The sequence below is a fragment of the Ovis aries genome, chromosome 2, assembly GCF_016772045.2.
Source record: "Ovis aries strain OAR_USU_Benz2616 breed Rambouillet chromosome 2, ARS-UI_Ramb_v3.0, whole genome shotgun sequence".
Lineage (NCBI taxonomy): Eukaryota > Metazoa > Chordata > Mammalia > Artiodactyla > Bovidae > Ovis > Ovis aries.
Window position 1 is genome coordinate 231,024,484 of NC_056055.1, and position 13,733 is coordinate 231,038,216.

The window sequence follows — 13,733 nt, forward strand, 5'->3', positions numbered from 1 at the left end:
CAAAACCACAGACTCCTAATTGGTTTTTGCTAAATTAATGAAGTTTTACTGTGCTAATTTCTAAAAGCGTGGTCTAAAGCCTAGGAAAAGCTGTTGCAATTAAAATAGAGAAAACCAATAGATAATTTGGTGAAAGACTGAATTAAAGGTCTAATTCCATCCTAATCCCCCAATTAAAATGTTTTATAACAATAATAGCATCTACATGAAGGTAATCCAATTATGAACATAATAACATTTATTATTATACTTTTTCTATGCAAAATTGGTATCAGAACCATTGTGTTCAGGCCTATGATAAGCCTTGGTCTTATCTGATCCCAAGTTTACATTAAAAAGTTACCTTGGAATGGAGTCAACTCTTGGTTCTTCTTTGCAAGTAGGTATTAGCTTAATCGTTTAAGTTTTGCCCTCCAAAGACAAAGAATTCTGGAATGGTAGTCAGGCCATGTAATGACAGGGTTGAAATCAAGCAGGTCCCATGTAATGTCACATTTTATTTCACAAATCTGGTACCGTTTTCAAAAGACTCAACCTCAGTCTATTATGTATGTTTAGTTAAACGGATAAAAACATTAAGAAAACAGTAGTCAAATGAAGTTATAGAAATGAAAGTATGGCCCATTATTGGGGATTTTTATGAAGGACTTGAAATTACGTGTAATGCCTCACTAGTTCTATTTTCAGAATACATCAGCACCTTCTTGTAGCAGCCTCTGAGTCAAGTTACTGAAAAGCAGGAACTTGAGAACATTTTTGAATGAAAATCATTAAGTTTCCTAGGCAAAAAAAACTATTCAGATTCTGCTTCAATGCCTAAATTTGGGTGCAAAAGCAAAACCAAGCTAATCTTACGAGGACATGTCATGAGAAACAGTTCTCCAAATCTCTCTGTGAATGCCACCTTTGCTCAAGTGTACAAGACCATGTCTTAGATTTATTTTTAATAAATATAGTTCATTTGCAAATGTCCAAATGAAGATGGTTTAGATTTTTTCATCCTCTTAGTGATCTCAATACCCTTCAATTGTTTTTCTAAGTTTCATTATGTAATAAACATAGTTCTCTGGCGACTATTATCAGCTAGAACCTCTTCAAAAAAAAAAAAAAAAAAAGCAATGAAATTTCTTTAGTTGAACAAGGCATCCCATAAAATTACTCCAAAAGCCCAACCTTGGCATCTAACAGGAAAGCTTCTTAAAGATCAATAAGAATATGACAATTAGGGGACTCTTTTCCTTCACTGCAGTGTAGTCTAAGGTATATTGAAGAGATGAGAAGATATCACATTTTTAGGAATGCCTAAGAAATACTAGGCTATGGAGAATAGTCATCATGTTCCATCTGACTGGGAAAAAAAATAATAAAAGCAGTTTAAGATCATTGGCAGGGTCTGATAATCTTGTCAAATTTCGCATCAATGGACCATGAAACAAAACAAGTAATCTCAGATTCAGAGCATAATATACGCTCTTTCCTGCTAAAATCAGAGACAGTCTAGGATGGTGTGATATACATAATTCAACTGAAAAGTAAAAAAGGAGTGAGGGGAAGAGGAGAGCCAAAATGGAGAAAAGCAGATAGAGAGGATAAAGAAAAAAGTATTTTCTGAAGTATAAACTTGGGGGGAAAAGTTAAATTCATATGCTTCATACTATCAGAAAATTAAAACATCCTCCCCCATCACTCTCTCTCTATCCTGACACAGAAATAAACAAAGTCAAATGTATGACAAGAATTCTGTAATCTATTAAATGCAGGTGCCTCAAAATACATTATCTGTCCACTTCCCTGGGATAGTGTTTGCTCTATTTCAATCATACAGCTCACATTGAACATTCTTCCTCTATCTATAAGCAGCCACAAACTTGTTCTGGAATTAGGTAAGGAATGATGTTTGCCTTTAGTAAAAAGCCCATTTGCTCACCTTTGAAGGACATGGGCAAGCGTCTCTATGGTTCACTCCAGGGTTTTGTGCTGGAACTTCCAAACAAAAGCCTCATAAAAAGATTTTTGCTTCTGTCTGTCCCTCTCTCCAGCCTGCTAACAGAAACTTACTGAGTTCCTCTTAGGTGATCAGCCCTGTGATAAAGCAGGGGATAAGATGTGAATAAAAGAGAAAAAAAAATCCCCATCTTAAAGACATTTCCACTCCAGAGGCTTATAAAGCTATTACCTAATTATACAAATAAATGTATAATTGCAAACTTCAATGAATGACATGAAGGGAAATTCTAGGATGCTATAGAATCCTGTAATAGAAGGATCTGATTCAAAGTTTTAACATACCCTAAGAAAAACAAAGGGCTTCCCTAGTAGCTCAGTTGGTGAAGAATCTGTCTGTGGTGTAGGAGACCGGGTTCGATCCCTGGGTCAGGAAGATCCCTTTTGTTTGGAAGTTCCGGCACAAAACCCTGGAATGAACCATAGAGACGCTTGCCCATGTCCTTCAAAGGTGAGCAAATGGGCTTTTTACTAAAGGCAAACATCATTCCTTACCTAATTCCAGAACAAGTTTGTGGCTGCTTATAGATAGAGGAAGAATGTTCAGTGTGAGATCCCTGCAGAAGGAAATGGCAACCCACTCCAGTAATCTTGCCTGGAGAATTCCATGGACAGAAGTGCCTGGCCGGCTACAGTCCATGGGGCCCCAAGAGTCGGACACAACTTAGCAACTAAAGAGAGAGAGAGAAGAAAAACAAAACAAAGAGTTCATCTTTGTTCTTTAGGGTAGAGAGACTATTTTGTCCATTGACCACAGCCTATAAAACACTGATGCAAAAAATATCATAGTATGTTATTTGTGCTCAAATAAAAACTTCTTGGGCCTTTGTTTGCTTTTAAAACTTTTTCTGTTGCTATAAAAAATACTTCAAAAATGAATAGCAAAGATGTTTATTTCTAGCGGCTTCGTATGCTAATTTAAAATAAGCTGGAGGGTTTTAAAAGGAATGAAAATAAAATATCCAAAATAGAGCAACTGCTCTGGATCAGAAGTTAGTGGGTCTTAGTCCCCATTAAACATGCCCGAGCTGGGCTGCTTTTGCCAAAGTATACAGTGTCTCTGAACCTCAGTTTCTTCATCTCTATATTGAATGCCATACCCACCAACAGGATCCTTCTGTGGGACTTATGAGTTGACGTTCAGAAAAATGCTTTGTGACCACTGGTATAGAAAGTTAGTACAAAAATGGAGGAAACAAAGGGTTAAAAGATAACACAAGTCTGAATCTCCCCTCTGAGGGGAATTGGTATTGGCTGTCCCAGAAGACTTCATTAGTTATTTGAAAGATGTCGTCCTGTATTTATCTCCAAATTGCTTACTCCTCGCTAAACACATGCTCACACCAATGTTATCAGAGCTTATTACATAGCATGTCACACTTGGTACCCTGAGAAAAATACCAGCAAATGCTTTCTGCAATAAATAACCATATGTGCCCTTGCAACCCAAATTTTACTGAGAGAGGAAAATGGCATTGTTTGGAAATATATGCTGGGGTTGGATTCTTTTTTTTTTTTTTCCTCCCCCTCTTCAAAGCATATTCAAGGACGATAAAGTGAACCTAAAAATGAGACAAGTTCAGCTTGAAAGAAAATGCCATTTTCCTTGGAGGATTGAGGTAGTAATTCTTCCTTGAGTTCTTCTCAGTAGCAGGCACCCATATTTTCACTTTCAAAGCCTTTATATATGTGACTGATCCCATGAAGGGCATTGCTCAAGACACACAGGCTCCAGGGCCATCTGCCTTATTTGATTAATGGGGCTATTCTGAGAAATCATGGCCTGGAGGAGACATTTTTAACCAGTTCTGTCAGAAGGAATCACTTCGTGTTTACCTTCCACGATTTCATTGTAGGTTCTTCCGAGAGGTACGTGAGATTTTATAAATAGCCATCATTTGCAAAATGTTCCAGAAGATTCTCCTCTGAAATAAGACTATCACACTAAGTAACTCTTTCCATTGTTGACATGTTACCATCTCAATGAAGGGGCAGTCATTATCTACAGGTGTAGTATTCAAAAATAAAGCAAGATGCTTTTCAACACCATCAAGGAATACGTCATTGATGATCACATTCTAACATGTTTAGAGAGAATTCCCTATTTATTCAATTTAATTTTTCATAGTTATCTTTAAATTGGAGTATAATTACTTTACAATGTTGTGTTAATTTCTGCTAAACAACAATGTAAATCAGCTATTTGTGTGCATATACCCTTTCCTCTTGAGCCTGGTGGGATGAATTGAGAGAGCATCATTAACATATACACACTACCATGTGTAAAGCTGGGGCTTCCCTGGTGGCTCAGATGGTAAAGAATCTGCCTGCAATGCAGGAGAGCTGGGTTCGATCCCTGGGTTAGGAAGGTCCCCTGGAGAAGGGAACGCCTACCCATTTCAGTATTCCTGCCTGGAGAATTCCATGAACAGAGGAGCCTGGCAGGCTACAATCCACGGGGTCACAAACAGGAAGATGTGACTAACGCTTTTCATGTGTAGAACAGACATCTATTCAATTTGATCCGTTTTGTCCCTCAGGTTTTCTTTACTTAAAAAAGGAACGCCATATACACTATGAAACTCCTCAGGTTTTTTAATGCAAACATATTTTTTATTAAAGAATGAATGCATTTATGCTAAAGAGTAGTTTACATTTGTCGTGAAGCAGCAAGCAGATCTCCAGAAGGTGTGCTGCCCTCAATACAACTCCATGCTTATTCTACATGCCTTAAGATGGGACCCACGCTCGGGGGCACACGTACACACACACAAATGCATACACGGACGCACAGATACACAGACCAAAACACCGACACCACTTCTCTCTGGATTCTATAAACTCTCATTTAAGGCTTCTGTAAGGTGTCCCAGGGCCCCTGACATGGTTACCAGGATTCAAAACAGACTCTCAGAAAGGAGCAGCAGCTCCTGGAAAACTGTTCATCTGCTCTCGGCCTTAAATGTGTGGATTTTCACCAGTACTTTCAATGTCACTCAATGCGTTTATGATATTTAAAGATCCATCAAACCAAGAAAACTCAGGCTGTCTTAGTAAGAAGTTCTCATTAGAAATACCCAAAAACTGGCAACTCTGACCCTACGAGATCAATCCAATTGGAAGAGAAGGTGGTCAGATTTCCCTTGCGAATGGACATAGGTTCTCTGGATAAGTCTGGTTTATAGAATCCGTTCCCTACTCGAGTGCCATGTTGAGTGATGGGTCAACGCTTCCTTAGTGATACCAGCTCAGATATGAAGCTTGCCGTGAGAGAGTCATCAGATAGGACCATCAACTAAATAAGTTATCATAAATTGCAGTTGAAGAAAGGACAGCCCTCATGGGCTTTGTATACTCGCTGATTACTCACTCCCTTTTTCTGAACTTTCTGTGGTGGTGGTTTGAAGCTCCCACATTGTTTGACTGATTCTTTCATTTCCTTGGTTATTATTGTCTTCCCTTTTGGTGTCCTGCCATGTAGGTTGAGACTGCAATCGTGGAGGGATGGTGTAGTGGATTGGAAGGGCAGAGAGGGTGGATGGGGCCGTGGAGGAAAGGGGCTATTAGTAGTTGCAAGAATTCTAAGAAAATAGGTGAAGTGAATACAATAAGAAGAAGGTGCTACTGGATACACTATGTAATAAAAGCATTGCCTTTAACTGTGAATTAACTGCCAACTATCAGGTTGTTAGTTATAAAGCTCAATAAAGCTGTGCTGATTTGCTTACTGAGGAGAGAATCTGAAACCAGCCAGGGGAGAGGAGCTCTGTGTTGTTCCTTTAGCCCAGAGGCCTCCTCGTCAGCATCAGCACTCACCATCTCCCCCTACAACCAGGGACTCTATAGGTGCATCTAACATTTTTGTTGGGTTTCATAAGGCAAGTGGGAATGGTGCATTGGATAACAACTGCAGTGTATTTGCCCGACAGTGGCAAAAATCAGCATGGAGAACTCCTACAATGGAGGCATTGGAAAATGAGCCAAAAAAAGAAAAAGTCTAGAACTTCCCTCCCCATCCACACTCCCACCCTCCTCATAGTCACAGCAGCAGCAGATTTCAATGTAACGTAATTACTTTAATAATACATTTCTTTAGATTTAGAATTGCTCTTCTGAATTTAAAAAGCTTGGTCGGCCAATAATTTGGCAGTCTTTTCATCCCAAATTTGAATCATCGCTTATCCGTCTGTCATCTTGAATTCCTTGACCAATGCTGCCTTTGCTGAAGCTCTCTGAGTTCACTCAGCCATCGTCAGATTCTAATTCCTGGGACGCCTCTTCCGAGGAGCTGTTCCTGTGGATCCGGCCATCGCTCTTCATACTGTGGAAAGTCTTCCTGAAGGCCTCCATCATGGCGTGGGCCAGCTTCTTGGCCTCCAGCTTGCTCTCGCACTCAACAGCATGGCAGTCCATCTGGTAGGACAGGTCATCATTAATCTCCCTGTAAACCCAGGCGAAGATGTTGGGGCTCACGTTGTGGTCGGCGGTGCAGTAGGCGATGCGGGCCACCTGGAAGGTATCCATGTGCACCGTGGCCTCACCTTTGTGGTCGAGGTGATGGAGCCACACTTGGAACGGTCGGATTTCCAGCAGGGCATTGGCTGGAAAGACGTCTTCTCGGGCTAGTGTGTGCTTCTTCCAGAGCTCGATGACTGGCTTTTCTGTGCAGCCTGACAAAAACTGCATGCCTGTGGTGGGCACCTTACCCAGATAGGTCACCTGCAGACAGGAGAGAAGAAAAAAAAAAAGAGAGAGGTCAACAGTAGGCTCTTGATTTAGCTGTTCACTCATGTTCCCAAAGAATCAGTTTCACTCTAGAACAGTGGAGAGATATCTTTATTGCCCCTTAAAAGAAGAACTATTGGGAATTCTCTGGTGATCCAGTGGTTAAAAGTCTGCCATCCAATGCAGGGAATGTGGGTTCGATCCCTGACTGAGGAACTAAGATCCCACATGCAACAGGATAACTAAGCCATGTGCCACAATTACAGAGCCTGTGCACCTCAACTAAGACACGATGCAGCTAATAAATACATAAATAAATGTTGTAAAAAATAATAACTGTTGTCACAATTTATATTTTTTTCTCCCTAACAAGTTGACCCCTTGACAAAGGTACTGAAAATTTTAAAACAGGGCTAGATTTTTAAAATTTAATTTCTAGAGGACTACTCTCCCTCCCTCAATCTCCTTTTAAATTCAGAATGAATGATTATGATCTTTTATGTGATTTGGCATTTCTTTGAAATTATAAATCCATTTGAAGTTGATTTTTAACCAAACACACAAAGACTTGAATGATAAGAAAGAGTCAAAGGAATGTTGCCTCTGAAAAACAATATATGTATTAAACTTATCTCCTAGACAGATTCTCTTTGTAAATCTCTCAATGTTTGATTTCACTTAAGCTACTTACTTCTTAGAAAATGCCAAGGACACAAAAACTGTTCTACTTAACGGATGGTCTAAAACATGATTGTTTTCTCGCCAAGGTAATGTTTAAAAATGGAGCAATAACCAGTTGTATTTCAACCCAAACAACTGTTTGTATCAGAGTATAATTGCTTTGTAATGTTGTGTTGCAAAAAGTATTCTGCTGTATTGCAAAATGAATCAGCTACATGTATATGTATGTGTGTGTGTGTGTGTGTGTATACATCCTCTCCCTCCCCTACACCCCCCTCCCATCTCCCCATTCCACCTCTTTAGGTCATCACAGAGCAAAGCTTTCCACTAACCATTCTACCCATGGTAGTGTATACATGTAAATACTACGCTCCCAATTTGTCCCACCTGATAAAAATGAAAGACCTACAGATAGGTTAAGATTAAAACCCAGGTTTATCAAATAGCTAAATGAGCAGTACTAAAACAAAGAAAAGTAATTCCACATGATTCAAATAGCATCCTTTAAAAAACTGATTTATAATATACCAAGAAAAGATGTTCACTCTCTCACTTTATTTTTCACTCATCAAGATAGACAGACCCTCTATCACCCGGCACATGCATTAAACCTGGCCTGCTGCAGTCCATGGGCTCACAAAGAGGTAGATAAAACTTAAGAGACCAAACAACAAGAAGGATGTAATTTGGCTCAAAATAAGAGGCTCAGATATAAACACTCTTCCAAACATTTTTTGGAAGAGACCAGAAAGAGGTCCAGAGAAATGGTGAGAACTGAGCGAGGACATTTGGCCACAATGATTCTAAATCAATGTTTCTGTTAAGTGGACGATAAAGGCCACATACAAAAAGTTCAGGACACGGATGTTGAGTCCTGTTCCATGTTTTTGTGCTTCGCTTCTCTCTTAGACAAGAGTTCACCATGTTGTCCCTTTAAAAAGATGACTTCTTAGAAAAGAAGCACAAATGCAGCCCATTCTAGAAGTATTTCTTGGGAACCTATCATGCACAACAGCAAGGTGCCAGGTGGGCATGGGGGAAGGGGAAGATGGAGAGGTCCAAAATTAGTAGGCAGAAAGTAGCTGAATATTTGTTCAGAGCAGGGTCTTTGAGGCCACAGAGGTTGAAAATAAATCCTAGCTCCTTAGTTCACTGAGTGGGTAGTTCTGGAGAAACTGCTAGCCCTTTGCACATGCACAGATACAGCTATGATGTGAGGCAGATGGTGGAAAGGGCAGGCAAGTGGTACCACAAAGTTTCTGTTGTTAAGTCATGTCCCACTCTCTGCAACCCCATGGACTGCAGCACAACAGGCTCCTCTGTCCTCCACTATCTCCCAACTTTGTTCAAATTCATGTCCATTGAGTCGGTGATGCTCCCTAACTATCTTATCCTCTGCTGCCCTGATCTCCTTTTGCCATCAGTCTTTTCAGCACCAGGATCTTTTACAATGAGTCAGATCTTCCCATCAGGTAGCCAAATTATTGGAGTTTCAGCATCAGTCCTTCCAATGAATATTCAGGTGTGAGATATTCCTTTACGATTGACTGGTTTGATCTTCCTGATGTCCAAGGGACTCTCAACAGTCTTCCCCAGCACCACAGTTCAAAAGCACCAATTCTTCTGGCTCAGCCTTCTTTATGCTCCAACTCTCACATTCATAAACGACTACTGGAAAAGCCAGAGTTTTGGCTATATGGGCCAAGGCAAGGTGATGTATCCACTTTTTAATATGCTGTCTAAGCTTGCCATAGCTTTCCTTCCAAGGAGCAAGTGTCTTTTAGTTTCATGGCTGCAGCTACAGTCCACAGTGACTTTGGAACCCAAGAAAATAAAATCTGTCACTGCTTCCACTTTTTCCCCATCCATTTGCCATGAAGTGATGGGACTTCATGATCCACGAAGTCCATGATCTTAGTTTTTTGAATGTTGAGTTACAAGCCAGCCTTTTCACTTTCCTCTTTCACCCTCATTAAGAGGCTCTTTAGCTCCTCTTCACTTTCTGCCATTAGAGTGGTATTATCTGCATATCTGAAGTTACTGCTATTTCTCCCGGCAATCTTGATTCCAACTTGTGATCCATCTAGCCCAGCATTTCACATGATGTACGCTGAGCATTTAACAGAGCCAGTGATGGCACCCACCATGCTTAAGGAACACCTCTGAGAAGGATTCAATGGATTTCAAGGCATCAGGGCTTCAAAGCTCAGACAGGAGACCAGCAACTAGATGGTGAAGGGTAGAAAGGAGCAGGAAGGTAAGTGCTGCAGTGGGGAAAGTCCTCACTTTCTTGGGCACATGGGGCACTTTGGCCTGACCACACATTTGGTCTAAGACAGCCCTGAAGAAGAAACAGACGGTCTATGACTGCTGGATAAAAACAGGCTGAACTTTGAAGAGTGGTCTTGCATACAGTCTGAGGAGTAGGGCCTTCTTTGCTCTGGATGGAATGCCACTGAGGGTCTACAGTCCAATGGGTACCTGGATATGACGGAGGCTGTGAACTTGGAAGACTTTACGGATGCCAGGAAGAAAGACAGGTCAGGGGGCTGCCCAGCAGAAGACTGCTCAGGCAGGAAGCGCTGCAACAGCACAACCAGGAAGCAAGGGTGGCCTGACTTAGGAGGGGAGGCAGTGGAAAGGACAGGGGAGACAGATGGGAACGATATTCAAAGATCAAACTGAAAACCCTTGGCAATACACCGAAGCGGGGAAATGACTCAGAAAGATGCTGCAAGTGCCTGCACTCTCCACGGGGATGACTGCAGAATAGCTCTTTGTCCCTCTGGATTCGAGTCATGTTATAAAGATGGCTTTGTGAGGAAACGCACAACATAAGGTTCTTGACTTACTGAACATGTTTTCTGTGTATGGTATTTACGATACCTTTATTACTTTTAACAACTTTATTATTTTAATTGAGGTGAAATTCACATTACATAACGTTAACCGTTTATGTATGGTTCAGTGGCATGTAGCCGTCAAACTGTTGCACAAGCATCAGCTCTGTCTAGTTCCAGAGTATTTTCATCACCACCAAAGGAGATCCAGTATCCATTAAGCAGTCACTCTTCATTTTCCCCTTGATCCAGACCCTGGAAACCACGAATATGATCTCCGTTGCTAGAGATTTACTATTCTGGAGAGTTCACACAATTGGAATCACAAAATATGTGACCTTCTGTGTCTGGCTTCTTTCACGCAGCATAATGTCTTCAAGGTTCATCTAAGATATACCATGTATCAATACCCCTTTCTTTTCTATGACATCTTTCCTTTTGAAGTAGAATAGCAAATGGAGGAAACTAGTATGAGAGCTTGAAGTGAAAAGCATTCTTTCTTACTGTCCCCTGAGACTAGAAATAGCTGTTTATATCTGTTATATTTGATAGAAACATTCTTCAGATGGAGACAATCTCCTTTGATGTGCTTTTATCTCTCTCTCGTCCTCTCTCTCAAACACACACAATTTTTAAAAAATTATACGGTGGTTTCTATCATGATATAAAGAATAAATTTTTAAAACTTTGTTACAATAAGTTGTTTATGATTCCTTAAAATTAGTAATAATAATATTTTGACAACTAAGGAAAATGTATTCCTCATAAATATTTATTATTTAAAAACGAAAGGTTTTAAGGAAAATAACATTTTATTTTTGGAAGTTTGCTTGAGAGAAGCATAGAGCTGAGATGATTAGCTCAAAGAGTTTAATAAGACAACAATGAATGCTATGTAATAATATGTAGACATTTCTTAGAAAAACAATTTTAAAACACTGCGGTTCAACGTACATACAGATATAATCTCTTGGTACTAAACTTACCAGGGAAGTAATCTTAGCAGCCTGTTTTTACTATCACTTAAACAACTCACTAAGCATAAAGTCCCACTTCATTGTTTACACAGGTCTGCAGCCAAATCAAGTCACACACTGAACAGTAACAAGAAATATTTGCATCACATTTTAGGCAAAAAGCACTCAGTGTCCATCAGATCCATCAACAGCCCTGTAGGTAAGAATGGAATTTTACTATCACTAACCTGGATTTTTAAAATTGGAATATAATTGCTTTACATTGTGTTCATATCTGCCATGAAACAAAGTGGATCAGCTATATGTATACACATATCCCCCCCATCTTGGACTCCTTTCCACCCCACCCCACCCCAACTGTCTCACCCCACTAGGCCATCACAGAGCACTGAACTGAGCTCCCTGTGCTATACAGCAACTTTCCACTAGCTATCTGTTTCACACATGGAAGGGTGCATAGGTCAATTTTAATCTCCCAACCTGGGTTTAAAGACAAGAACTGTACATCAGGTGGTGGTTCCAGGTACAAAGAGTATACTACAAAGTGTTGGGAATTCAGCAACACTGTGATGATCTAGGAAAGCTGCACAGAAAAGACAGCCTAAAAAGACACTCGTTCAATTCTTAGCCCACTTTATTATTATATGAGAATCATTTCCATGCAGCTTTACTTTTCAGCCATTTATTCATCTTTCCCCTTTTGGAGCTGTAAGAGAAATTTTCACATTGTATGAACACCCTAGAAACTATGTGTCTTCCCAAAGAAAGAACCACATTCTATTGCCTGGTGTTTTTGTAAATGACACTCCCTTCCATGCCTGGGCATTTCTTAAAACTTTATTCTTGTTTTATAACTGCAGAAAATAAGGTTCAAAAACCGTAACTTCACAGGTAAAATGAAACACAAAAAATAAGGAAATATATATTTATATGCATCATGTAAATATACATTATATACTTTTACAAATATTTATTATATATGATCTGTTTATAGTCTATGGGATTTCCCAGGTGAGAATTCTGGGGTGGGTTGCCATTTCCTTCACCAGGAAATCTTCCCAACCCAGGATCGAACTCAGTCTCCAGCACTGGCACGTGGATTCTTTACTAAGCCACCGGGGAAGCCCATGTATATATTATCTGGTTTCTAAAACTCAAACACATATAATCTATTTACAATGAAACCAAAGATTCAAGAGGGAGGGGACATATGTACACCTATAGCTGATTCATGTTGATGTTTGACAGAAAACAACAAAATTCTGTAAAGCAATTATCCTTCAATTAAAAAATAAATTAATTTTAAAAAATTCAATCTAAAGAGTTTCAGACTTTTGGCATCTTTCCAAAAGTTTCCTGTGAACAGAGAGGCATAAACATGTTCTAATATCACTAATCCTGAATATTCCATTAGCTTCATCTTGCAAAGTATCACTAAGCCTGCAGATGGAGACGGGCTAAGAGCGGATTATGTGATGATGCCGCTCAACTGCGATACTGACAAGGGCCAACGTTCACACCAACTGTTTGCTGGGGCACTGCAACTTACGTCTGCTTTTAATGGGGATTTGCCACGGAGGCCAGAGGCTGCAGTGAACAGACAAGCCCTTCCTCCAAGCGCAGAATTAGCAAGCATGCATCTAAAACACCAGAGAAAGGCTGCTTCCCCAGTGATGGCAGCTCCAGGCCTGCTGCTTGGCAATACGAGGGTTTCTGCAAGGCTCTTAGCTGTGTCCTCTCTTTGATAAAAACGCACTGCATGTGTGTATGCTAGGTCACTTCAGTGTGTCTGACTCTGTGCAACTCTACGGACTGTAGCCCGCCAGGCTCCTTTGTCCATAGGATTCTCCAGGCAAGAATACTGGAATGGGATGCCATGCCCTTCTCCAGGGGATCTTCCCAACCAGGGATTGAATGCCTGTCCCTCACACTTCCTGCACTGGCAGGCAGGTTCTTTATCACTAGTGCCACCTGGGAAGTCCCCCCAAAAAATACACTGCTGCTGCTGCTGCTAAGTCATGTCCGACTCTGTGCGACCCCATAGATGGCAGCCCACCAGGCTCCCCCATCCCTGGGATTCTCCAGGCAAGAACACTGGAGTGGGTTACCATTCCCTTCTCCAATGTGTGAAAGTGAAGTCGCTCAGTCGTGTCCAACTCTTAGTGACCCCATGGACTGCAGCCTACCAGGCTCCTCCGCCCATGCAATTTTCCACTAACCCTGCCCAAACCTTCCTAAACAGTCCCAGTAATGAACTCCTCTCTGCTTCCTGTAAGGTATGGCCAACACAAAGCATAAATAAGGGAGTATAACTTATGTCACTGGGTAAACCTTGGGAAGTCAATGAAACTCTACTTTGTTACCTTTGGGGAACTGATAGCTTTGTCTGAAATCCTATGAGATTACATCAATTAAAAGAATATGTTAATAATTTGCGTGTGTACTTAGTCACTCATTTGTATCCAGCTCTTTGTGACCCATGGACTGTAGCCTGCCAGGCTCCTTC

General features: G+C 40.6%; 1 protein-coding gene across 3 annotated transcripts in view; it reads right to left on the reverse strand.

Annotated features, from left to right (window-relative positions):
- Nucleotides 1-4,595: 4,595 nt before the first annotated feature.
- PID1 (phosphotyrosine interaction domain containing 1) overlaps nt 4,596-13,733 on the reverse strand; it is a 285,639-nt gene continuing 276,501 nt past the window's right edge. For all 3 annotated transcript variants that reach the window (XM_027965271.3, XM_060410415.1, XM_042244335.2), the window contains one exon: nt 4,596-6,723. In XM_027965271.3, coding sequence (XP_027821072.2) covers nt 6,247-6,723 — 477 coding nt within the window. In that variant the 3' untranslated portion in view covers nt 4,596-6,246. The remainder of the gene's footprint in view (nt 6,724-13,733) is intronic.